General features: G+C 39.9%; 1 protein-coding gene across 5 annotated transcripts in view; it reads right to left on the bottom strand.

Annotated features, from left to right (window-relative positions):
* Positions 1 to 26809, bottom strand: part of REV3L (REV3 like, DNA directed polymerase zeta catalytic subunit) — a 129425-nt gene that overhangs the window by 77701 nt on the left and 24915 nt on the right. For 4 of the 5 annotated variants that reach the window (XR_014778409.1, XM_084777969.1, XM_084777968.1 and 1 more), the window contains 3 exons: positions 10671 to 10860; positions 4954 to 5028; positions 2311 to 2471 (listed from right to left, as the gene is read on the bottom strand). Coding sequence is in view for 4 of the 5 variants with exons in the window: in XM_084777969.1 (XP_084634095.1) it covers positions 2311 to 2471; positions 4954 to 5028; positions 10671 to 10860 (426 nt within the window). In the remaining variant the exon portion in view is untranslated. Of the gene's footprint in view, positions 1 to 2310; positions 2472 to 4953; positions 5029 to 10670; positions 10861 to 11539; positions 11565 to 26809 lie in introns of those variants that run through there. The other variant, XM_084777970.1, reaches the window with a different exon arrangement.

Genomic DNA, 26809 nt, shown 5'->3' on the forward strand with positions numbered 1-26809 from the left:
GAACTATTTATTTGGATAACCTGGTTTCTTATGAGAGCTTTTATATTACTCTAAGTCACTGAGATGAGAAAGAATAATGTCATTAAAACTTTAGGTTATTATTTCCTAATATAATTTAGAAATAAATGAATTATTTTGGTCTTTGAAGAGAAGTAATAGACTGGGTTCAAGGCATTAATCTTTATTCATTTAAAATGTAGTATGTAGTATATGTTGTCACTACAAAATATTTTCTTTCTAAGAGAATTTTTATTGCATCTAAATTGTTCCACATAAGGATATTATTAACAGTTGGAGAGCCAAAAAAAATTTTAAAAGAACACTAGTGAACATAACATTGTATAGTATAACTCTGCACATAACTTGATAAAGATTAAAAATGATAATTTTTCCATAGTCACCAATAATGAAAACATCTGAATTCTTTGCTGATTTGGGTTGTGTTCTCTAGAGTTTACTTACAGAGACTAGTTTTAATTATACTATAGTACATTGTGAACTGAACACTTACTTGAATATTAAGAGAGTGTGCCCAAGGGAGGATCTGCACTCACTTCTTTTTTTTTAAATTTTGGTTTTTGAGACAGGGTTTCTCTGTGTAGCTTTGGCTGTCCTGGACTCGCATTGTAGACCAGGCTGGCCTTGAACTCACAGGGATCCGCCTGCCTCTGCCTCCCGAGTGCTGGGATTAAAGGCACGTGCCGCCACCACCACCCAGCTTGCACTCACTTCTTAAACCAGATGGAAGTCTATTACCAGATTAGTATCACCTTAGATCACATTCTAGATTTGAGACTGTTTTAGTCCCAGGAGATCCAAACTGGATTGAACGTCTCAAGAGTGTTCCAGTTGTCCATCTGTGTTCAACTTGAGTGTATGTGATGGTGGTCCTACCTTCTGGAGCTTCCTCCTGCCAGGCAGACCTTGATTTGGCTCTCTCTTATAATCACTACTGCTGCCTCAAAGAAGATTCTAAATTTCCCATGATGAACAAGTAGCCTCAAAACAAAAGTTATCCTTACTACACTACTATCTCTTTTGGTCTGAACTTTCTATTATTTGTAAATTTTTTGGTGTATTTACTATTGCTTGAATATTACCTGGTTTTTAAATGATTTTTCAAAAAAAAAAAAAAGAGATTGACTTCAAAATACAGCCCATTATTCATGGTTATGAAAATAAGTTTGGGTATAATAAAAAAAAAAATGGGAAGAAACTAAACCAAAGGAGAATGGATAGTAAACCAGAATCAAAAATGCTGACCCCTAGCTGGGAAGTATGGTAATGAGGGAGGAAAACATGACAATCAGAAAGTACATTTTGGCTGAATGAAAACTGTCCATTTCAGTTTGTTCTAAAAGAAATAGAAAGGAAGAAGAAATAACACAATAGGTAAAGTGTTTGCCTATACAAGTACATGTGTCTAAATGTGTACACACACACACACACACACACACACACACACACACACGTATGTAAAGGAAACCTGAACTGAACCCAAAAACTTTACTCCCAGGCATATGCTCAAAAGAAAAATTTTGTACACAAGTGTTAGAAATAGCATTGTTAACAAGAGTCAAAACAGAAAAACCGTCCAAATGACCATCTGCTGATGGAGACAAAAACTGGAGGTCATACACATGCGAGACCATGACTGTGTCTCTAAAGGAATGAAATACTGACACATGACACATGGACTGCCCTTAAGAATATGAGATTAAGGAGAAAAGCAATGTTCCCATACTGTACAAGTGTACAAACCCTAAATAAACAGGGCAGGTACCTATCCAGAAACAGAAAGCTGGTTATTGCTTACAAGTCCTAGGCCTGGGAAGCCTGCAGACTAGAGTACTAAAGTATAAAAAGGTTTCCTCCGAAGTGACTAAAATATTTGAAATCTATGGCAACGCCTGCATAGTTCCAAATAGATTAAGGATCTTTAAGTTTTCTCCTTAGAAGTGTATAAATTATACAGCATATAAATATCTCAATAAACTAGTAAATTTTTTTTTATTTAAAGATTTATGTACATGGACATTTTGCCTGCGTATGTGCGCCTGGTGCCTGAGAGGACACTGGATCTCTTAGAACTAGAATTAAATATAGTCGTGAGTCACCACGCAGGGGCCAGGGGCCAAACATGGGTCCCCTGGAAGAGCAACCAGTGCTCGTAGCTGCGGAGCCGTCTCACCAGCTCTAGAATCACGTCCTCTGAAAAGCTTTTCCTGATCACCGAACCCCAATCCCCAATTCTCAGCGTTCCCTCTCTACTCTCCGTCTGCTCGGCACTCGTGCTTCAATTGACCTTACCTTTCCTTCTTGCTTTTCGGAACTTGACAGCAGCCAGGTTAATTAAGTTCATCCCATAAAGATTGTAGTCAATGAAGAGCTGTAGGAGGTAGGGAATATGCGCTTCGTGAGGCTGGTAAAACTTATTCATTATGGCTCCACTCTGCAAAAGTTCACATATCCTAAATGCAAAAAGATAAGTTGTAGGGTTATGTTATCTAAAACAGCAAACAAGGCAATGAGTGTATAAATACGGAAAAAAAAAAACCACTAATGCATAAAATTTTTATTTCATCTTTTCAGAAATTTGTATTTTATTTGAAGTTAAAAGTTTAAATCAAAGTTTTTAAAGTAAAGAAAACGAATTTTCTCAGTGAAAAAAAAAGTAACTCGTGGATTAAAAGGGGAAAATTTTAAAACCATATTAAGAAAAAAAAAGAAAGAAAAAATACATACTGGGCCTGGCAGCACTGGCAAGCTGAAACAGGAGCAGTAAGGGTATGGCCAGCCTAGGCTTCCCAACAAGATTCTGTCTCAGATCACCAAGACAGAGTTGCTTCTGTCAGCCTTCCCAAAAGTAAGGAAAAGCCAACAGGTTCTTTTTTTCAACATTTCTTTATTTCAGTGAAAATGTAACTTATTTTATCTTACGTGCACGAGTGCCTCCTTACAAGTGTTTTTGTTCACCAAGTGTCCTGCATGGAGGTCAGAGCAGATCCCATGGAGCAGTCAGTGATGGCGATGGCTGCGAACCACCATGCGGATGGCCAGACCAAACCTGTCCTCTGCATGCTCTCTCAACTGCTGAGCCGTCTCTCTAGGCCCCCAAAATAGTGCCATGGCTTCCTGACACTAACTAAACACATTCTAGCGCTGGTTTCTACTTGTATTCTGTTCAGTATTTGATTATTACAGTAGTTAAGAGAAAAAGTGGGTTATATTTAACATGCAACTTTTACTTATGGTTCTTACTGTAGCATAATTTGTGGATGACAAATAGAAAAATGGGAGGGCTTGAGAGATGGCTCAGCAGTAGAGCACTGGCTGCTTTTGCAGAGGACCTGGGTTCAATTCCCAGTACTTGTATCAAGTAACTTACAACTTACAACTGCCTGTAACTCTAATTCTAGCACACATATAGACAAGCGCACACACACACACACACACACACACACACACACACAGACACACATAGAGAGAGAGAGAGAGAGAGAGAGAGAGAGAGAGAGAGAGAGAGAGAGAGAAAATAAATTTGAAGGATTATAACATGGTGATAAACTATTTTTAAAAAGGGGAAATGAGTTGGCTTTCTTAGCACTGACTGTGTGAGAGATGATTAGAGTCCTAAGAACTGTTCTTTTGTACTCCTCCATGGATACAAGAAAAGCAAATAGAGGAGGACAAATACAAAACCCCTTTCTTTGCATAGGTGGCTACTCTGGAAAATTATTTTAGTATTTAATAGGAGCTATGCTGGGTAAAGTCAGGGGTGGGCTGCACAAAAGCTAGTGTTTACTTGCTGTACATAGAAGAAAATAACTACTGGAATTACGGTTGGCGCGCTCTCTCCCTCTCTCTCCACACACGCGCGCGCGCGCGCACACACACACACACACACACACACACACACACACACACACGCACACAGAGTTTGGTAAGGTGCTCAATGTAACTCAGGGCAAACCTTGTGTCCTTGGCTGCAGTTCCTTAGCTCGCTGTGGAGAAACCCTCAATTTTATCTTCTGAAAGGTTAGCTTTTGGAACTCAGTACTAAATGGCTGAGAAACTCTTCCCAGTAAGACGAAACCAAGCACTCATCTAAAAGGCCATCTATACTTCCCTTGTTACTGTGTACATTTAAATTCTGTGAGTTTACAATGAAATATGTGTTTGCTTCAGCCCTGTTTTCAGTAACGTGGATTCTAGAATAACTGAAAAAATAAGCTAGATGCAGAAATTAAGGGCGAAACAAAAACAAAAAAATTCAAGATATAAAGCAGGTAGTAAGGAGTTAACAAGAAGACTTCTCTCACTGTAGCCTTACTTCTACAAGTCTCTCCTTATTTTGTTTTTTTTTATATTTTATTAATTTATTCTTGTGACATCTCAATGGTTATCCCATCCCTTGTATCCTCCCATTCCTCCCTCCCTCCCATTTTCCCCTTATTCCCCTCCCCTATGACTGTTCCTGAGGGGGATTACCTCCCCCTGTATATGCTCATAGGGTATCAAGTCTCTTCTTGGTAACCTGCTGTCCTTCCTCTGAGTACCACCAGGCCTCCCCATCCAGGGGACGTGGTCAAATATGGGGCAGCAGAGTTTCTCTCCTTATACTGAAATTAAAGGGTTATCTTATTTCTGGTTTTGAACATATGGACTAGAACTAACATGTATCAGACAGTTGTCACCCTCCTTTCATTCTTGAGCAAACTCACTACATCCAAGACAGAGAAGCAGGCAGAGGCCAGAAACAAATAAGCCACCTGCGAAATACTCCTCATACATCTGAATCAGTGGCTCTCTTTCTGGTCACAAATATGGAGACTTTACATCTCCATGATAAGGGTGTTATAAATTACAAAGCCTTTCTTCTATCATATTCTTTCTATTATTACAATATTCAAGTCATGGTTACTCATATTTTGGTTTCACTTATCTTTGTACCTTTTCACCATTGCAGGATTGTAAAGATAGATCTTCATAAAGTGTCTTTCCTTCTCATGATAACCATAAAAAGGCCTGAAAAAAAAACATTTTAGAATATTTCTGTAATTCAGAGATTAAATAATGCAACTTATTGCCCTAATTAGGTTCAGCTGGCCTAATTCCGTCTTCTTACATTTAATATCATCCAAAACACATTAAAAAAAAAAAACCCAAGAGCTTGTAACTAAGCCTATTAGAGACTTACATATAAAGAAACACCAAAACATTTTTTAAAACTTTTAATACCTCTTTGACTTTAAAAACACCACTTTGACAAAACTCAAAACCAAAGAGAACAGCAAACCATTTCTACATTACACTTAATTGTCACATCTCTATCAAGACCCTGCTCTTGTTTACTGTGGTGGTTTGGATGAGAATGGTCCCATCAGCTCATATGCTTGAACACTTGGTCCTCACGTGGTGGAACTGTTTGGAGAAGCTATGTCCCCAGGGGTGGGCTGGAGGTTTCCAAAGCCCCCTAAGCCCAGTCTTGAGCACCCCCACCCATTCAAACTCTTTGTTTTATGAGTTGCCTTGGCTGTGGGGTCTTAGCACAGCAATAGAAATGCACCTATCAAGCAATGTCTCTAGACACAGGAGGGCAGCTTTACAATTGTGCTGGTTCACTCTCCTGAGGTCACCACAACGGTTCCTGTTCAGTTTGGCTTGGCCTGCTTGAGGATCCTGGGGAATCAGGCAGGCAAATCTGGCAGCTCTCCAACAGCCTGTTCTTAGAAGCCTGATCCCATGCATCTACTTGTGTCTCTTGGAAAATAGCTGGACAGACTTTCTAGGAAGGTCACCTTTCAGGGATCCAGTGAAGACACTGATGCAGCAGCACTCAGGCATTGACAGTGACACCTCTGTGTAGCCCTTAAGCACTGACAAGCATCTTCAACCAGGCTTGCTACTCCCAAACGGAAGAAGCGAGTGGTCCCATCCCATCTTGACCTAGAAAACTTGATCTGCATACCAAACCTAACCAGGCCCAACCTGAGGAAACTACTTTCCGGCTGGCGGTGTAATCCCACAAGCACTGCAGGCTACAGAAACTCGCAGACACTGCTGGTGTTGACTACAACTGAGAAAGCTGAATATGTACATACACACTTGTCTCGCGAGAACACAGACCAGCATGGTACATCCAACGAAAATGATAGTAAGTATCTAGGTGATGAAGAACAGAAGAATGTCTCAGCCTGAGGATAGGCCTTCTGCAATAACCTAGCCAGACTTAAGGGAGTCAACAATCACTTCATGAGATTTCACAACAGAAAGGGAAGGCATTAAAAAAAAAATCCAGCCAACAAAACAAGTGATTGGAAATGTAACTGGCCAGGCAATTGTTGAGGTTGAAGGCAAGAGGGTCAGGAGTTCACAGTCGACCTGGCTACATGATAGTGATACTTACATTCAGAAAGGTCAAAGGATTTCTAAAATGTTTTATTTAAAATGCATCTTTCTGATGAACGTTATAGCCAAAAATCTCAAAAATGAAAGCCAAAGTGAAGAAGGTGAAGTAAGAAAAGAATAGCACGTTGGAATGAAGGCAGAAGTTCTGACAGGACTGCTGTTTCTCTCCAGCACTAGGACAGTGACTAAGATACTGAGGGGACTCAGCTAAGCTGGAAGCCCACAGCCCCCTCCCGCCTTTGCCTCTTGAAATACTGGAGTTATGAGCTTACATACAGACATGCCCACCGAGACTTTTCTGTGGGTGCTGGAGGTTCGAACTCAGGCCCTCATCCTTGGACAGCAAAAATTATTATTCACTGAACTATTTTCCCAGCCCAAGAAATGCTTTTTTAACAAAAGCAAAAACTGAGAGAAACCAGAGGGGACAATGCCATTCACTTCAGAAGCCACAGAGTAACGAAAACTCCACTGACTGACAAACACCACCTCCCTTCAAGTTAGACGGAAAATCCAAGAGGCCCCGAGACAATATAGACTACTGCCATTGCTCCTGGACAGTGTCCTTTAAGAGCATCTACTTTCTTTCTCAGCTTTATTTATTAAATTCACAAGTTCAGTACAGAGAGGCAAATTATATATCATGATATGCAGCCTATGTATTTTATAGGTAAATGTATATGATTAAGGTGTATTTAATGCGTATGTGACTAAAATAGATAGGATCTTCATTTTTTAAAAGATGTATTTACTATATATACAGTGATGTGCCTGTATGTACATGCACACCAGAACAGGGTACCAGATCATATTATAGATGACTATGAGCCACCATGTGGTTGCTGGGGATTGAACTCAGGACCTTTGGAAGAGCAGAGTGTTCTTAACCTCAAAGTCATCTCTTATCCCAGGATCTCATTTTCTTACAGGTAAATTTCAACTTTTTCCTATTTTTGTGGTATTTTTTTTCATATACACAGACACAACTCTCAGAAGATAAGTCATCTTTACCCAAGTAAAAGATGACCTACATTTATTGGTCATATTATCTTTGCTTTGTCTTGGTTTTGTTAATAATCTTTAATGCTTTTTTTTCAATTAGTCTCTTAATTTCAGACACTGAGTAAATCTCTGACTATTAAAAATTATTTAGAAATCTGTGATTCTGGTTTCATATATACTGCCCCAAAATATAGCCTAGAAGTTCTACACATTGTGTTCTATTTCTTTTAGCCAAAAAAAAGTCTCTGAATAATTTTATCTCATTTAATTGGGGAGCAAGTATGGAAGATCTGTCTACATACAGGTGAGCACCATCCAAATCATAGCAGGAAGAAAAAGAAAGAGAAAGGGTGATTTTTCTCTCCTCTTCCCAGAACTGGGCAACAATTACCCCCTGCTGCTACTGACCACAGCTTCAAGCTGTCCAGCTTTTGTAAATGTTGATTCTGTTTCTTGGACTTACACCAACAGATTGCAAAGGTCTCAGGCTTTCAGCCTGGAGCTGAGAATTATACCATTAACCCTTCTGGTTCTGAGGCTTTTCTGACCTGAGCTGGACCAGTATCCAAGTGGTTTCAGCATACAGGCTGTCTTCTGCATCTTCTCAGCCTCTCTAACCACTGACACAATCCCTAACACACAAACTCAATCTCTGAGCCTGTATGCTTATCCAGGGCTACGTCTGTATTCTGTTTTGACTCTTTTCACTAATATAGTGCTCAACACTCTGGAAAGGTACTAATGTGCACTAATAAACAAATCAACATGGTTATTTCTAGAGGAGAAACAAAATTAAAAGCAAAAATTAATATAATTCAAGTTGTGTTAAATGCTAAAGTAAACGAAGAATGGGCTAATGCACAGAATGACGGTGACCATGACAATACCACTTAGAGGCGGAGCCGTCGGGCTTGTACAAGACCTCGGGTGGGAAGCAGTCTGGTACACACAAGAACTGAGAGCGAAGGTGAGTGTTTCTGGATGGGACATAGTAAGCCAGTGGTAAACAGAGGTCAGATCATGTAGCTAGGGTTAGAAGTTTAAATGTTATTCCATGAATACTATGAAAGATTTTTTAAAACGATCCAATTATATTGTAAGAAGAGTGCTTTTAGTAATTTGGAGCCAGAATATAGGGGGAAAAATCCAATTTAAAAATACTATCAAAGGAAAGTTTTGATTAAGATGAAAGAAAGTAGAAAAATGTAAGATCTGTACTTTGATGGTATAGACATAAACCTGAAACATCCAAGCACGGGCTCCTGATCTTTCCTCCAGTGTGCTCCACCAATACCAACTCAAAATTCTGAGCAACACAAAAAGTCCTGCTGTCGTTCCTGACATATGTCACAACTCCCCACCAGCTGAAGAGCAAGTCTTGACTTAGCCTTCAGGATATGTCAGAAGCTGACCACTGTGCACCTCTCTCTCGCTACCACCCTAGTTCAAGCCACCACTTTATTACCTAGACTGACAGAACAGTCATGTTGTGCTTCCTGCTTTTCTACCCATGTCTTCCTACAATCTTTGTTCCCCTACACAATTGCTAAAGGAACCTAGTAAGTCAGACCCTGGCTGCTCAGTATCATGCAATAGCTCAGAAGAAAATTCAAAGTTCACAGAATAGCCTTCTATAGTGATTCTCAGATTAGAGTGTGCATCAAAATTGATAGAAAAGCTTAATAAAACACAGACTGCTAATCCCCAATGAACAGAGTGTCTCATTTAAGTAGGGTTGGGTCTCAATGAGCCTTTAGGCCTGTTAGCTTAAGGTCGGTGAGAAAGAAATGCCACATAAAGACTCTATTAGGGAGAACATATGTGAAAGGAAATGAGCAGCGACACAAGAGACAGGTGGTAGCCATCAGGCTTAGATTCTGATCTGCTCCAAGATACAGGAGGAAGAAATGGAGGCAGGAGCTGGGAAGTGTCTTCCACTGCAGTGCCATCTAAAAGAAAGAACATAGCAAAGCTACTGTAGAGTTCTCAAGTCTCCAAATAAGAGACCCTCCTTAGTACTCTGGTACTCGGAGACTGGCTAAAAGTAGCCTGTGGAAAGCCCTGGATGTCACCATTGGTCAGGCACAATCCCCGTCCTTAATGGAGCAGAGACCCACAAACTCACAACTGTCAAATCAAACAGAGCTAATGCTGAAGACACTAGAAGCCGAAGCGTGAGAAACATACCTTGACCGTTAGCGGTCTCCATGATCTTCTTCTGCACGTCCACCTGCTCTCTTTCTGCCACCCTCTCCTTGCTTCTACGCCAGCCACCTGGGCCCTTGCTTACTACTGTACCCTCCCTTTTATTCTTTCACGTCCTACATCCATTTGACAGCTAATGTCACTGACCTTGTCAACGAGACCCTTTCTCAACACTGTCTAAAACCGTACAGGTCTTATATTCTCACAGTGTTTTCCAGCTTCTTTCCTTCGATACCAGTTACCATGTGACAAACACACCTATCTCATGTAATATGTACTAGTTATTACCTTTTTCTCGTTACTAAATTGTAACCTCTATGGAACTGGGTTCTGTTTAGCAATATACAACTAAATAGTTTAGATCCTGAATATCCTCCGAAGGTCCGTGCCTTAAAGGCACTCCTGAGAAGGTACCTTTAAAAGGCAGAGTCTAGTGGGAGGTCTTTAAGTCATTAGGAGCATGGTCTGAAAGGATTTATGGCACTGGTCTCTTCCTTTTCATTTCCTATGCTTCCTGGCCTATGGCAAGTAGTTTGTTTGGCTACATGTTCCTGTAATGATGTATCTGTTTGTTCGGCTACATGTTCCTGTAATGATGTATCTCTTAATACACGCCCAAAGCAACTGGACCGATTGATCATGGACTATAAATGGAAGCTAATAAAATGTAACCCAAATCAAGTATTTTCTCTTTAGAAATTGATTGTCTCAGGTGTTTGGTACAGTGATAAAAAGCAGAGCAACAAAAGGATCTACAACAGTATGAACAGACAGAAAAGGTTCTATGGAAAAAATACAAATTACACGGATTTCTACAGTTCTAGGAAGCAGAGAAATGGAAAAGGTTAAAACAAAAACAACTGGGAGTCATTTACTTTTCATTCTGGTAAAAATTTACTTTGTGAAGTTTCAAAAAGAAATGCACTATAGCTCTATCACTATGAAAGTAAAACAAATATGAGCAAACTATTATTTCATTTGAGTGTTTTCCTCTAATTAAAATAACAAAAGTACAGAGAAGTGAAATTTAAAAGATATGGTCATATACTTACATTCCTGATACTAACGACACTTTGAACACATGCTGAGCAGTGGAAGATGGGTTGCCTAAAGCCACATTAAGTGCTCTGTCGATACTGAGTGCCATCTGAGAAAGATAGCTGTCTGGCTGCTGTCCATAGCCATCGTATGGCACATAGAGGTAAGGAAAGATGCCATGCAGATGAAGACATGTCTTCTGACCTAAAATGTAACACATTGTAAAGTTTAGTCTTGAGACACATGCCACAATATAACATTCAAAATGCAAGTCACTCAAATGTCCTAATGGCGAGCTATAGCTTATGCAGAAGGAAAGTGGTCCATAGCCACCTGCATTAACCATACTTTACAATATGATACTTATAAGCATTTTGTAATCATAAGCACTGTGGTATATCATTTAAATCTGTATAGTGTTGGTGAAAAGACATGTAGCTCCTTTACTGTTACAATCTGACTAGTTTTAAGCACCTCACTGAATATACATAGTACTATAAAACTTACAAAATTCCCTGAACATTCACTAACAGTCAGTGAATACCTCTTTGCATTGTTCTCAACTGAGAGGCTTCCCTAAGACAGAGACAACTCTCAGCGAAAAAACAGAAAATACGAGTTCTTGTGTATCAAACTTTGCAAGTGGGGACAGGAAGTAAAGCAAAAAAATTTTTGCTGTTAGGAAGGAAAAACACCACTGTATAGATCAGTTGTATGAAACAGACATGGACTTCTGCATATTTGCAATTGCTGTTTGATGGAGTGGTACTACAGAGAGGTACAATGTGATGGAGCTGGGGACCCAAAAGTAAAAAACAAAACAGAACAACAAGAATGTACATTTTTCAGATGCAAAAGGGGAACTGACTCACTAGCACACTACCTGGGCACAGCATGACTCAGAAAGAAAGGAGAGGCTGGAGATGGCTCAGCACTTACAGCTCTCGCAAGAGCTGGGTCTGGTTCCCAGGACCCACCCTCAGCTGTCCTCCATGGGCTCTCATGCATGCACATAAATAAAAACTGTCTTTAAAAAAAAAAAAAGAAATACTAGTAAGACTCAGAAGAAGAAAAGGAGAACAAACAAACAAAAAGCCAACAACCACAAAACCAAAATCCATGACAAGGTAAATAACACCAGAAACGAAAAGCAGGAGTGTCATTCCTTTCCTGAGCCTGGCAGGGCCGGGCGTGGCTGCTACCCTCTGAGGACTGGCTCTCGGGTTCATGCCATTTGTCTGACCCGAACAGGGAGACGAGCAGTGACAGACCCATAGTTCACATGCTGCCATTCACTACCATTGAGCCGTTTCTGTCAGAAAAACCTCCAAGCTTCTTTCTACCCATTACCTTTTCCTCACTCTGATCACCTGGCCTTTTCTTTTGGTAAAAGTGGCTATTTTATTTATCACTATTTCCCATTTCTGGCTTAGATTTACATAAAACACACAGAAAATACTGTGGAAATTTTATTATAAATAATAGTAGTCTGCCCCCACCTCCACCCCGACACAGGATCTCTGTGTAGCCCTGAGTGTCCTGGAAGTCACAGAGATGCAACCTGTCTCTGTCTCTTGAGGGCTGGGCTTGATTAACTGTGTATGCCACCACATCCACCCATCTTATTTTTGTTGGTTTTGTTTTGTTTTGTTTTTCAAGAGAGCTGTTCTGGACTTGCTTTGTAGACCAGACTGGCCTCACCCATCTTTTTTGGGGGGGTGGGGTTCGAGACTGGGTTTCTCTGTGTATCCCTGGCTGTCCTGGACTCACTCTGTAGACCAGGCTGGCCTCGAACTCACAGAGATGCACCTGCCTCTGCCTCCCGAGTGCTGGGATTAAAGGCGTGTGCCACCACACCCAGCCACCTATCTTATTTTTAAGATACTGTTATAAACAGAAATGACACATCTAGAAATGATTACAGGAAGTACAGCAAAACTAGAAAGATCAGTTTTACAATGGGTAAGATCTAGAACTCCTGGTCCACAATGTTCTGATTGTTACTTTAGTGCTGGGACCAAACCTTGCTCCCTAGGACTGCATGTGTGTGAGGTAAGTACTGGTCAACATACCAGCTACGGGCTGCAATACTCTGATCTGAACCACCAACTGTCCTATTTTTGAAAACGTAGGAACTGTGTTGCCACTGCAATGGAAATTCAGTTTCTATTTGGACCAACAGTTATGAAATTTAATTCCAGAGTTATGAAAAAAATCATTTTAGATTAAAAGCAAGTTACTTAGTAAATTGACATCTAAATAAAATTATTTCCTAAAATTAGTTTAAAATTCTTCAAGAAGAAAATTTTAGCTATAATGAGTGGGTCTTAAGAAAAGATATCTAGGAGCTGGAGAGATGGCTCAGAGGATAAGAGCACTGACCGTTCTTCCACAGGTCCTGAGTTCAATTCCCAGCAACCACATGGTGGCTCACCACCATTTATAATGAGATCTGGTGCCCTCTTCTGGCCTGCAGGCAGAGCACTGTACACATAATAAATATTTAAAAAAAAAAAAAAGAAAAGAAAAGATATCTATAGATGACCTGCTTACATGCTTTCTAAATATCTCATGAATGGGAGTTTTCAGCAATACCCTGGTAGATATAAACCACAACTAAACTAACAGCAAATGTTAAAGGAGAAGTTGAAGAATGTAGAGACACAGAAATGTTCCCTTTAAGTGAACAAATAAATTCAAGACCAGTGATCTACAGAGTCACTAGTAACATCCCACAGCGACTGTAACAACTTAAAAATAGTAATTTTTTTTTATCATCAACGTATCTTAATGGAATTTTGGTTAAAATGCTTAAGAGAAACAAATGTGATTTCCATTAACGAGCTCTTTTTAAAAACAACCTTATACCACTTTCCACACTTTCTGTTTAGTAGGAGTCAGGGAAATTATTTTTCTATTCATAACCTTTGGAGTTACAAAACGTAAGAATGTATTACTTAGAAAAGCATTAGAAACTATGTAGAAGGTAGCAGGTTAAATGTTTTACATGTTTCTTCCTAAAGCTTAGAAACAACTTTGCCAGCTAGACAGTGGTTCTCAGCCTTCCTAAAGCTTCAGCCGTTTAATGCAGGTGCTCAGGCTGTGGTAACCCACCCATAACAGTATTGTCACTGCTTCTTCATAACTGTAATTTTGCTAGTTATGAACTGCAATGTAAATACCTGAAATGCAGGATTTCTGATATGCAGCCCTCAGAGGGTCGGGGTCACGACCCACAACTTGAGACCTGCTGGTCTAAAGCTTACGACTTTTTAGTGACTGAAGATGGATTTGAAGGCAGATTGACAAACCTGAAACCAACCATCTTTTTAGTCAACATTAATTACACTCAATTTCTGAAAGTTAACCTGGCTTTCTTAATCTTTAACACCTCAGTTCTTGTTTTGTATAAAACTGTTGTTTCCATGACTCATTTGATGACAAAATTCTTTGGAACCTGACAGGAACTGTTCATATTTTGAAGGAACACAGTAATTTCAGGTCTCATGTACAAAAATGTGTTTATTAAATACTTGCAAAATGAAAAAATGCTCAACAAAATAGAATATTTGCTTAAGGAAAAAAGAGTGAAGTTAAAAACCTGAATATATCTGAAGAAAGAAAAATTCACAAAAACAGCAACAATGATACAGGAGAAATGGGCCTGTGTGTCTGGTAAGAATCCCAGCTTATTTAATTCCCTGTTTTTAATGCTTTCAGTCCCATTCACAGCCACACTGACTGGCCATTCTCTGGTCCCTTGGGATGGCTAGGTGCCTCACACATACCATTTCCTTTGCAAAAACAACTGCACATGAATTCATGACATAATAACACCTCTAATATGACACAGATATCAGAGAAAGAAAATGAGACCTAAAAAAAGAAACTCAAAAGTTAGAGATTTGTACAAAATGGATATGTAAGCCAACTGCTTTTTACTGTAAAATATGTAAATCTATAATAGTATTGGTTTTTTGTTTGTTTGTTTGTTTGTTTGTTTGATCTTTTCAAGGTAGAACCATATCTGATGCCTTGGAATAGCTCTACCTAATATAAACACAGAGCTGCCAAGTCTTATTTGAGGTAAATTATTCCACTTCAACTTCAGTAGCCAGGATTAGGCTCAGCTGAGAGAACGCATTCTAAGAAGTACAGAGGTGGGTAAGAGGTGCTGTAGAGTTGTAGCCTAGTGAAGGGCTGTGGGCAACTGGCACTAGAGAGAATTATGACTTAGTAAGAGCCTTGCCTTCACTCCAGAAACCTATCCACTACACTACACATAAGATGTTACACAGACATAATGCTTTTTTAAAAAAATAATAAAAATTAAAGTATTTTAATCTAATAAGTTATTTTGAATTCTTAAAGATTTAGGGTACTATCTATTTCTAGGTGACATGTGGATCTAAGGAAAATTTCCTTGTCTTCAGAAATTTTATTAGGATACTGTTTATAATAAAAATGGAATAGCCAAGCAGGTAGTGGAGGCCTGTAATCCCAGCACTCTGGAAGGCAGAGGCAGAGAGGCAGAGAGGCAGTGAGGCAGAGAGGCAGAGAGGCAGAGAGGCAGTGAGGCAGTGAGGCAGAGAGGCAGAGAGGCAGAGAGGCAGAGAGGCAGTGAGGCAGAGAGGCAGAGAGGCAGAGAGGCAGAGAGGCAGTGAGGCAGAGAGGCAGAGAGGCAGAGAGGCAGAGAGGCAGTGAGGCAGTGAGGCAGTGAGGCAGTGAGGCAGTGAGGCAGAGAGGCAGAGAGGCAGAGAGGCAGAGAGGCAGAGAGGCAGTGAGGCAGTGAGGCAGTGAGGCAGTGAGGCAGTGAGGCAGTGAGGCAGTGAGGCAGAGAGGCAGTGAGGCAGTGAGGCAGTGAGGCAGTGAGGCAGTGAGGCAGAGAGGCAGTGAGGCAGTGAGGCAGTGAGGCAGTGAGGCAGTGAGGCAGTGAGGCAGTGAGGCAGTGAGGCAGAGAGGCAGAGAGGCAGTGAGGCAGACGGGCAGAGGCAGGCCGCTCGCTGTGAGTTTGAGGCCAGCGAGTCCAGAATAGGCAAAGCTACACAGGAAAACTCTGTCTCGGCAACAACAACAACAACAAAACCCACCTAATATCTCAACAAATTTAATGTTTTCATAAAAGCTGGGACAAAGCTAGGAGGAGGGAATGTGGGCACCTACTCCTAGCCAAGAAGTGCTTCACAACCGATAGCTGCTGGGGGGAGAGGGCTAATCAGTTCTCTCCAACGGAACCGCACTCCAAGGCAGCCCTCACACACTGGAGCAGGCGGTTAATACAATCCAACTCCTTCTATTTTTGTGAGGTTTTGTTGTTGTTTTGTATTGAGAGAAACAAAGACTATAAAGTGAGTTTGCACGGGAGGCAGGTAGCAGGGACTGGGAGGAGTTGGGGAAATATATTGTATGAAATTCTCAAACAAAAACATTTTTTAAAAGCTTGGAGAAACCCTAGTTCAAAGCCTTTCTAAAAATAGCTAGTCAGTCTTTAACTGTACTAGGCTAGCTGTGCAGAGATCTAGGAATGGAGACCAGCAAAATTACTCAAGAGATTAAAAACAACAAATACAAACACCGAAGGTGTAGAAAATCTGACTTAAAAACTGCTGCTTGAAAACGTCTAGTTTTAAACACTAAGAATGTAACATTTATATAATTCCTGATTGTTTCATGGTTCTTATTGATATAGGTAGTTTATTGTATATATGTGCAATAATATAAATGTATGTAAAAATTTAATTGATTAATTAAGAAAAGAAAATGTCTAGTTTTAAAGGAAAAAACTACAAATAAGACAGAGAAATATGGGCTTACAGACAAGGAGCAAAAAAGCACTTCAAAGAAACTGTCCTTGATGTATGGTATACACTGAATTTACTAGACAGAAATGCCATAGCCAGTTACTACTAATATCTGAAAGAACTAAAAACAGAGGGAAAGTATAAGAACACATCCTACTAAATGGAGAGCACACTAAAGAAAAACCCTACTTACCATAAAAGGTAGTAATGGAGGTACAAAGACACAGAAAGCAAAAAGAAACAAACTACTAAACAGGAGACATAAAACAAACATTTTGTTCAGATGTTTTGGCCAGAATTATTGCACACATTAAATTTTTGTGGTTTTTCAATCCAAAGATAAATAATTAAGTCTCAAAGTAAAATATCATTCTGATTCTGATTTGAAAATTCAGCTGGGTAGTGGCGGTGCATGCCTTTACACCCAGCCCTGGAGAGGCAGAGGCAGAAGGATCTCTGTGAGTTCAAGGCCAGCCTGGACTTGAGAGCTTTAGGACAGCCAGGGCTACACATTGAAACCCCGTCCTGAGAAAAAACAAAAACAAACAAGCAAACAAAAATCATCTTAGACACTTCAAATAATGGTAATAAGAAATCAAGAAAGACTTGTAAATTTGTTTCTGTAAATGTCTGGGTTCTCAGGGCCTAGAGAGGTAGCTCAGTAGGGAAAAGAGCACCCTGCTTTTGCAGAGGACTGTGGTCTAATTCCCAGCACTCATATGAAGTTCACAACTGTCTGTAACTCCACTTCCAGGGGACCCTCACAGGCACCAGAGACACATGTGGTACACAGTCATACATGCACATAAAATACTCACACATATAAACTACAAATATTTTTTTTAAATATGACTTTTCTTTCAAAAACAGAATATCAAGAGCAATTAACACCATCTAGCAAATTGTTCAACAATTCTGTATGGTACCTGAATACTAAGAGACCTTAACTTTGTATTTCTCCAAGAAATCTAAAACAGCCCACAGAATGGGAGGTAAAAATGCATGCCTTATATCTAATAAGCAATTTGTATCTAGAATAAAAACTTTTATTAACTCAATAATAAAAAGAGACAACTTTATTTTAAAATGTGTTTTCTAGTCCTCACTTACCAGGAGATTGGGACAGATGTGAGGACATCCCACTGGGACTCTATGTAAGACAAATATAGGAGATGGGGAAATAGAATGATCCAGAGGATCTTAGAAACCTACAAGAAGAACATCATGATGGGTGGATCAGGGCCCAGGGGAATCTGCTCAAACTATCGCATTAACCAAGGACAATACAAGTAGTAAACATTGAACCCCTACTCGGATCTAGCCAATGGACATGTCACTCTCCATAGTTGGGTAGAGAGCAGGGACCAACTCCGACATGAACTCTGGTGCCTCATATTTGACTACCTCCCGCTGGTGGGGAGCCCTGGTGGCACTCAAAGAAAGAATAAGCAGGCTATCAAGATGAGACTTGATAGCCTGTGACCATATAGTGGGGGAGGAGGTCCTCCTCGGCCTAGGGGAGGGGAATAGGGTGGGGATGGGATGGAGAGAGGAACCGGTGGATACAAGTGATGGGACAACAATTGAGTTGTAATCTGAATAAATTAAATTTTTAAAAATGTGTTTTCTAGTTTAAAATTTGAATGCCCCATAAATTTCACATTTGAGGTGAGGTCCTCAGCCTATGGCACTCCTGGAAGGTGACAAAAATGCTTAGGAGGTAGAGCCTAGTGGAAGGAGTTAGGTCCCTGGATGCATGCCCTCCAAGGGGATGAGATCTCAGTCCATCCTCTTCTTTGGGCTTCCTGGATGCCACGAGGTAAGCTCCTATCACGTGTGTCCTCACCACAGGTGCACAGGCAGTGGTCTAATATGTGCTCCTATCACATGTGTCCTCACCACAGGTGCACAGGCAGTGGTCTAATACACGCTCCTATCACGTGTGTCCTCACCACAGGTGCACAGGCAGTGGTCTAATACATGCTCCTATCACGTGTGTCCTCACCACAGGTGCACAGGCAGTGGTCCACACAGCTGTGGATGGCACCCTAACAGGGAGCCAGACTACATCTAGACTCCTTGAAAATTAATTCCTCATATTTTTCTAAGAATGAAAAAATAAATAGCATAATGAGCAATGTATCAAACATTTTACATAAAGGATGCATGAACGGAAAATAAGCACGTTTAAGCACATGAAGACGTTCAACACCGACATCCATCAGTAAAATGCAAGCCAAACCCACAGTGAATATGACTTCACTACCCACCAAGAATAGTTAAAACATGAAAATTAGAAAATAAGATGCTAGAGAGAAACTGGAAATCTCACACCCTTCCTATCTACAGAAAAAAATGTATATATAAACATACATATCAACATTATAATAGTAAAAAAATAGAAACAATCTCACTTGTCCATCAGCTAACAAACGACCAACATAATGTAAAATACCCCTCCAGAGAAATGTTATTCACTGATTGATAACAAAATGAAGAGCAGATATATGATGCCACATGGATGAACCTTAAATAAAGCCAGGCACACACACAAAAAAGCAAACTATATAGCATACAATCCCACTTATAAGAAGTGTCCAGAACAGACAACTTTTTTAGATTTAACTATTTAATGTACATATGTATATGAGTGCTCTATTTGCACGTATGGCTGCATGACAGAAGAGGGTCTGAGGTCCCATGACAGATGGCTGTGAGCCTCCATGTGGGTGCTGGGAATTGAACTCAGGACCTCTGAAGAGCAGCCTGTGCTCTTAACCACGAGCCATCTCTCCAGCCCCCAGATTAGACAGGTGGTTTTTTTTGAGGCAGAAAGAGATCAATGGTTGCTCGTGCCTAAGGGGTTGATGAAAAATGAGGTGTAAGTGCTACTGGGCATACATAATTTTTTTAGTGATAAAAATACTCTGGGATGTGGTGTTGGCTGCCCGATTCTGAATGCGTCAGAGAGAACGGAACTGCACAGATTGGGCTGAGTCATATAGTATAGGAATTATAGCTTAGCAAAGCTGTTGGAATATATTTCAGTCGAGCTACATTGTTTCCTTTTGCAGCCTATGATGAGGCCTCTAACTTTGAACATGCCATTAGAATATATGTATTTATGATGGAGAAAAGATATTCCATGACAAAAGCAAATAAAAAAATATATGTATTTATCAAAACTATTAAATTTATAACAAAAATTATGAGCACATGGAGAAAACAATAATCATTAGCCACTAAAGCCACTTATAAATATTTATTTCCATGTGGAGATATATTAAACATAGTACTGTTAAACCATAGATAACTTTATATTTTGTCAAGTTATAGTCAATCACTATTAGATAACAAAAAAGTAAAAGATCAAGAATTACCAATATGAGAAAAAGTTTTCTAAGACAAGAAAAACTAAATTGTTCCAATATTTAATAGTTACTCTGTAAAGAGAAAAAAAAAAAAAAGAAAAAAGGCAGCATAGGATTCTCCCATTCTTTAAAACTCTCTACCTATACTTAATATCCTACAACTCTTGTGTATGAATTTAAAAGTTATCTTAGGACTACATTTAATTAGTTAGAATACTAATAGTCCAGTGACTTCTACAAAACATGGTCATTGGGAGGACTAAATAAATAATAAATTATAAAAATTCACAGAATAAAGCTTTAGGCAGAAACATACTACCCAAACCTGCTAAGTATAATGCAAACAGAAAGTCAGAGGCCGATACCTTGAAAGGGGTGTGTGTGTGTGTGTGTGTGTGTGTGTGTGTGTGTGTGTGTGTGTGTGTGTGTGTGTGTTTTAAAGAGACGCTGTCCATTTCTTTGGTTGTGATCCTAAAGTTAGAGTATACATTTACAACTAGTTTAATCCACCTTCGGACATTACACTGTTTTGTAAGTGGTGCAGATACGCTATAACGGTATTCTAAGTCCCTCTCTCCCGTCTCTATAACAACACTGTCATTTCCTTCATGTATGATAAATTAAAATCAATGAATACCCCATTGTAGGGAAATGAAAACCGGTGTGTTGAATCACACCCATAATCCCAGCAGTAGAGCAACTAAGGCAGGAGGCCTGCTGCAAGGGCAGGTCTGGGTAACAAAGTGAGACTGCCCCAATCCCCAAAACAAAAAGAATAAACAACAAGAAAAACAAAGAGGCAGGTGGGTGCCTTGTTTGCTTTTTCTACTTCTGAGAATTAAACCCAGAGTTAGGCGAGTGCTTTACCACTGAGCCATACCTCCTGCTGAGGAAACAAATGTTTTGTTTTTTTAAAAATGTAAGACTTACTTTGGTTTCTACTTAGATGTTTGTGCACCATACATGCCTGGTGCTCAGAGATGCCAGGAGAGGGCATTGGATCCCTGGACTTAGTTACATCCTATATAGATGGGCACGGTGAATATTCTCTCCTCTCTGGCTTCTTTCAAAACTTTTTCCTTTCCTTTGACTTCCTCCAGTTTGAATACAATATACCTATGACTATGAGACATGGATTGCTCTTGTCTTAGATCTGTGGTTTAATATCTCCCATTAATTTCAGCCTTTATTACTTCAAATATTTTGTTTGTTCTACTGAGTCCATCAAAGCTACTTTTCATTGTTATAGTGATTTTGATTCCAGCATTCTCTGTGTAGCTTTGACTGTTCTGTACTGGCTTTGTACACTAGGCTGGACTCGAACTCATGGAAATCTACCTGTCTGTGGTGCCCTGAATCCTGGGATTGTAGGCATGTGCCACCATACCCAACTCCAGCCCTTTTAAAGATTAGGCTGACCTATTCTTAAGCATGTAGCCTCAACTGACCTGGAATTTAGTCTCTAGACTAGGCTGCCCTCCAGCTCAGGAGATCTACCTGCCTCTACCTCTCCAATGCAGGGATTAAATGTGTGCTACCATGCTCACCATCTTAGCATTTCCTAGTCTTGTATGCTGTTTGCTTTTTACATTAGAACCTTGACCAAATTCCCAATCTGAAAACCCCCAATCTCTGGCATATCTACCTAGGGATTCAGTTACTGCTTTACTGTTTGTTGTAGCTAAAATGTATTCAATGTCCTTGTTTGTGCATGTCATCTTTGGAGACTATTTCACGCATGCACGACTGTCTTATAGCTCTTTTAGTGATACTAGGACTGTTGAAACAAGTTGGGAAAGTGGCCATGTTCCACGACTAGATGTCAGGTGGCAAGTGGCCTGGCCTCTAGGCCGGGAATTTCATAAGGACTCCTCAGCTTTTCTCCTCTTCCCCATAAGGCAAGTCCACCAGCGGTGTCTACTGGATTTCTCTTTCCCTAAATCACTACATTTACTTCCAGCTTCCATTTCCAGCTTCCCTGCTAGACGTTCAGAGGCAGCCCCCAGCACTATCTTCACTGAACTTGAGCATGCTCCTGAAAGGAGAACTCTCCTGGAAGGGGGAGGGCTTCCAAATGTTTGACCCCAGCAATGTTTAACACAAACAATCACGACTTCCTTTCCTTACCACTTCTTGGGTGTACTGGGTTCTTCTGGTAAGACGTGGCTCTCAATATTCATTTGTCTTCTGGTTTGGACATTTACTTACCTTGTGAGTTTGCTTTCTATGCTGTTTTCGTGTTATTGGTTGGTTTTTATTGAGACAGGTTTTATTAATATGCGAGAATTACTATGCAATTCTAAATGTCCTGGAACTCACAGCAATCTGCTGCTTCTCCCTCTCAAGTGCTGAGATCAAAGATACGTACCACATGCTTGGCTTGGTTTTGTTTGTTTGTTTGTTTTAATAATCTTTGGGTTATTCAGTTTCTTTCTTTAAGATTTATTTATTATGTATAGTATTATGTATAGTGTTCTGCCTGCATGTAACACCTGCACACCAGAGGGCACCAGATCTCATTACAGACAGTTGTGAGCTGCCATGTGGTTGCTGGGAATTGAACCCGGGTCCTTTGGAAGAGCAGCCAGTGCTCTTAACTTCTGAGCCATTTCTCTGGCCCTGTTCTGCTTCTTTTTTATTGCGAGGACAAGCATAACAATTTCCCTTTCCTCTTCTTTCTCTCTCCTCCTAATCAGGTTGTCTATGTAGCTCAGATGGCTTTGAACTGCTATCCTTGCCTCAGCCTCCCAAGTGCTGGTGTTTGCCACCAAACTTGGCAATTTTCTAATTTCTTTATATAGCTAAATTGAATTCTAAATTGAAATACCTAATTGAATTTCTCTTTCTGGGAATTAAATGCTTTAGGTTTATCTTGTACTTCATCTAGATAGAGAGTAAGTGATTTCTTTATAGACAACCATATCACCTTTTAAAAATTGGATAGTGTTTAAAAAAAAAATCAGAATCTGGAAATGGTGTAATCCCAAGACTAAAAAGGTGGAGGCAGGAGAATCATGTTTAAGAATTCACCCTTGGCTTCATAGCAAGTTTGAGGCCAGCCTGGACTACATGAGATTCATCTCAAAAGAAAAATATCCTGAATAATTTTAGATACCTATCTATTTCTGTATCTATTCTTCTATAAAAAATAATGAACTCAAAATGTTGCCTCTAATCTCAACCCAACACCACAGAGACAGTCTGGTCCTCTATACGTTAATCTCCCAGCCAATAGCAAGAGACCTGGCTCCTGCTAGTCTAAATATATGGCTTATTTTATACAAGCTTAACACACACACACACACACACACACACACACACACACACACACACACACACACACGAACAGTCCCAGAGTTACTAATCTTCACCACTGAGAAAATTTCATTTAAGAACTATGATTTAATGCTTACTTTTCTGAGTGTAAAAAAGTTTCTATGGAGCCAAATCTATAAATTTTAAGTGACACGAACCAAGGAAAGTATGCTTGATGCATCCAGAAGAAAGGTGGCAACCTTACAGACCAGACCATCAGGGAGAATCATTAGGAGCTAGTTAGTGTTTCAGGAAAATTAGCTCCACAGTTTGCTCTGTTCCTACCTAATCAAGAATAAAAATAAACCTTAAAAGTACTAAACTCAAGAAATTTCTAGAAATACAATAATCAGAAGGCAAAGTAAAGCCCAGTGTCCGGTATCTAATGAAAAATTACCAGCATGAAGACTTGAGAAAAGTCTAACAAATGATGTACAAAAAGGAAAGCCAAGCCAGCCCTTCCAATGCTGAGACCATATTTTTAAAAAGATAATATAATCACTTACCAGAAATAGTAACAACAACAAATGAGCCTAGAAATTATGCAGATGATAGATTTAGTAAGCAGAGCCTTCAAAATAATTATAGCATTATTTATACGTTCAAGAAATTGCCAGTTGTGGTGGTGTACGCTTTTAGTCCCTGTACTGGGGAGGCAGAGGTTAAGGGCCAGCCTGGTCTACATAATGAGTTCCAGGACAGGCAATGACACACAGTGAGACCCTATTTTTTTTAAGAAACAAAGCAAAACTTAAAATAATGTTTAAATTAAGTAAAGATATAAATTATATACAAAGAATACAAACCAAAAATTTAAACTTAGGGGTGAAAATACATATTTAAGATAAAATTAAGATATTTAAGATAAAAATACACTTGAAGATACAACAAACAGAAACTATTTTAAGCATGAAAAGAAACCTGAAAAATCTTCACAACTGTCTGTAACTCCAGTTCTAGGGGAATCTGATGCTCTCACACAGACATAGATGGAGGCAGAACACCAAGGTTTAAAAAAGAATGGTATTAAGTAACTAGGCCTCCCACACATTGCTTGAGCTAATGCTAAATTATAGTCAGGGGGCAGAGAGAGGGTCTACAAAGGGAGTCCAGGATAGCCAAGACTACACAGAGAAACCCTTTCTCTAAAAAAAAAGGGGAAAAATTTTTAAAAAAGAAAGAAAGAAGTAAACTTAACAGTATGCACAATCCTACTCTTATGAAGCTGCAAGAGAAACTAAAGGGTGTCCCTGAGAGCTGGGACTGCAGGCATGCACCCCCACTCCTCACTTCTTTTCTTAATTTATTACAAAAGTTATAACTTAAGCCGTATGATGAACATGTACACAAATAAAAATTATAGTCTATATGTGGTCCAGCACTAGCATAGCTTTAGTCATCAACTGGTAGCCTTATCAGCAAGTGACAACCACTTCAGTCATTAATTTTATTTACTACTAAAAAAAATTACAAGAGTACTTAATATGTGACATGATATGCTTTCTCATCTATGAATTTTGAATTTTAAATAGAACTTTTGAGGGGCTTACTCTGTAATCCAATTTAATTCCAAATGTTTTTCTTCAATCAAGTATTATGTTAAAAAAAAAAAAAAAACCACACCATAATTTGGGAGGGAGTAAAGGGTGGACATGGTCAAGATATATTGTATACATGCATGAAGTTTTCAAAGAGTTAACTATTTTGTTAAATATTTAAACATACTTTCAACAATAAATCTAAAGGAATCAACATTACAAACTATTGAAAACAAAAGTGAATGAAATAAATGAAAATCCTTATTTTTTTTAAATTTTATCTTAAAAAAAAATGTCAGGGGCCAGAGAGCTAGCTCAATGGGTGAAGGCAGTTGCTGTCAAGCCTAATGACCCAAATTCAACCCGAGACCCACACAGTTACAGGAAAGACCAAACACCGTCTTCCAAGCTCTATGTTTTTGCTATAGGACATACACACCCACACATATATGCAAAACAAACAAATAAGCAAATGTAAAGAAAAAGCCTGTCCAGGCTGGAGGCTCAACAGGTGAGAATGCTTGGGCTAGGTGAGATCACACCCTCCTGGAACTCAGCACAGTGAGGGGCCCAGAGAAAGAGCTGGTGGCTTGCTGGCCCCAACCCGTCACCAGCCTACGTCCATGTTCAGTGAGGATGACAGAGGAGGGCATGTCTCTCCTGTGGCCTCTACACTCACACATATGTACATGTGTCACATACAATGCACATATATTCATACATACACACAAAAAGTAAAAGTAAAACACATAACACTTTATCATTTTAACCTTCTCGGGGTGCACAATTCAATGACATTGTTGTTCAACTACGCTCACTAACTGCCCCCTGAACTGAGACTGTCTTCAGTGAACAAGAAATTTCCGTTTCCCTCCTCCCAGCGTCTGTTAACTACCATCCTATTTTATAAAACTGACTCTTCTAATGATTTCATAAGTGAAGACCTTTTTCTTATTACGGCATGTCTAGGCACCATGCATCGGGGGCACAGAGACGCACAGCATACTGATCTGCTCTCAAGAAACTCACACTGTAACAGGGAGGATAAACAAAAACTCTCCAATCAGCTGATAACTGCTCTAACAGGAGTATCAAACTCAACGATGGCACAAAGGCCAAACGGACTGAAGAAAGCTTCACAGCAAAGGTGTCTCAAGGCAGTCTGGTAGTCTGAAGAACTAGCCGCATGAGCAGTTAAACCACACGAGAAGACAGCATTTGCTCACTCACGTTTACGTGAGGGGTGACACTGCTAGCTACTCTCTCTGCACACTTGACATCGCCAAGGTCCGCGGTCTTTAAACCATGCGGGTATACAAAGCCTGGAGGCTGTTCACTTGGAAGAACAAGCAGCTTACAGAAAAACTTCAGGAAGAGCCAGTGGCAGCCGAAACAACAGCTTGGCGCCACAGCACAAAAAGCTGTGTTGCCCACAGCCTTATGTCATCCATATAGAATAGTTTGAGAACCTTATGTAAGAATCCCAGAACCACACAGAGAAACCCTGTCTCGAGAACAGAAACAAACCAAAAACACAAAGAAGCAGCCCAGGATCAGACAGGCGGATCTCTGTGAGTTCGAGGCCAGCCTGGTCTACAAAGCAAGTTCAGGACAGCCAGGGCCACACAGAGAAACCCTGTGTTGAAAAAAACAAAACAAAAATCCCAGAGTCCCAGTGGTACTTGTTAGTACTCACTCCTAGGATATTCCCAGACATTTTTATTTCCTATAACTGGTAGATACTAGGTGTGTGTGTGTGTGTGTGTGTGTGTGTGTGTGTGTGTGTGTGTGTATGTGTGTGTGTGTATCCATATATATAACACATGAACTATATATATACATATATACATATATACACACATATACATATATATATGCATACACACACACACGTATATATATAATTACTTTCATTTTAGGTGTATGAGTGTTTTGTCTGCATGAGTGTCTGTGTACATGTGTACCTAGTGCCCACTGAGGCCAAAAGAGGGCATCAGATTCCCTGGAGCTGAAGTTACAGATGGCTGTGAGCTGTCATGTGGGTGCGGGGACTTGAATCCAGGTCCTCTCAAGAGCAGCCAGTGTTCTTAACCACGGAGCCTCCTCCCCAGCCCCAGAATTAATTTGT

The sequence above is a fragment of the Acomys minous genome (assembly GCF_964271855.1).
Source record: "Acomys minous genome assembly, chromosome: 3".
Taxonomy (NCBI): Eukaryota; Metazoa; Chordata; class Mammalia; order Rodentia; family Muridae; genus Acomys; species Acomys minous.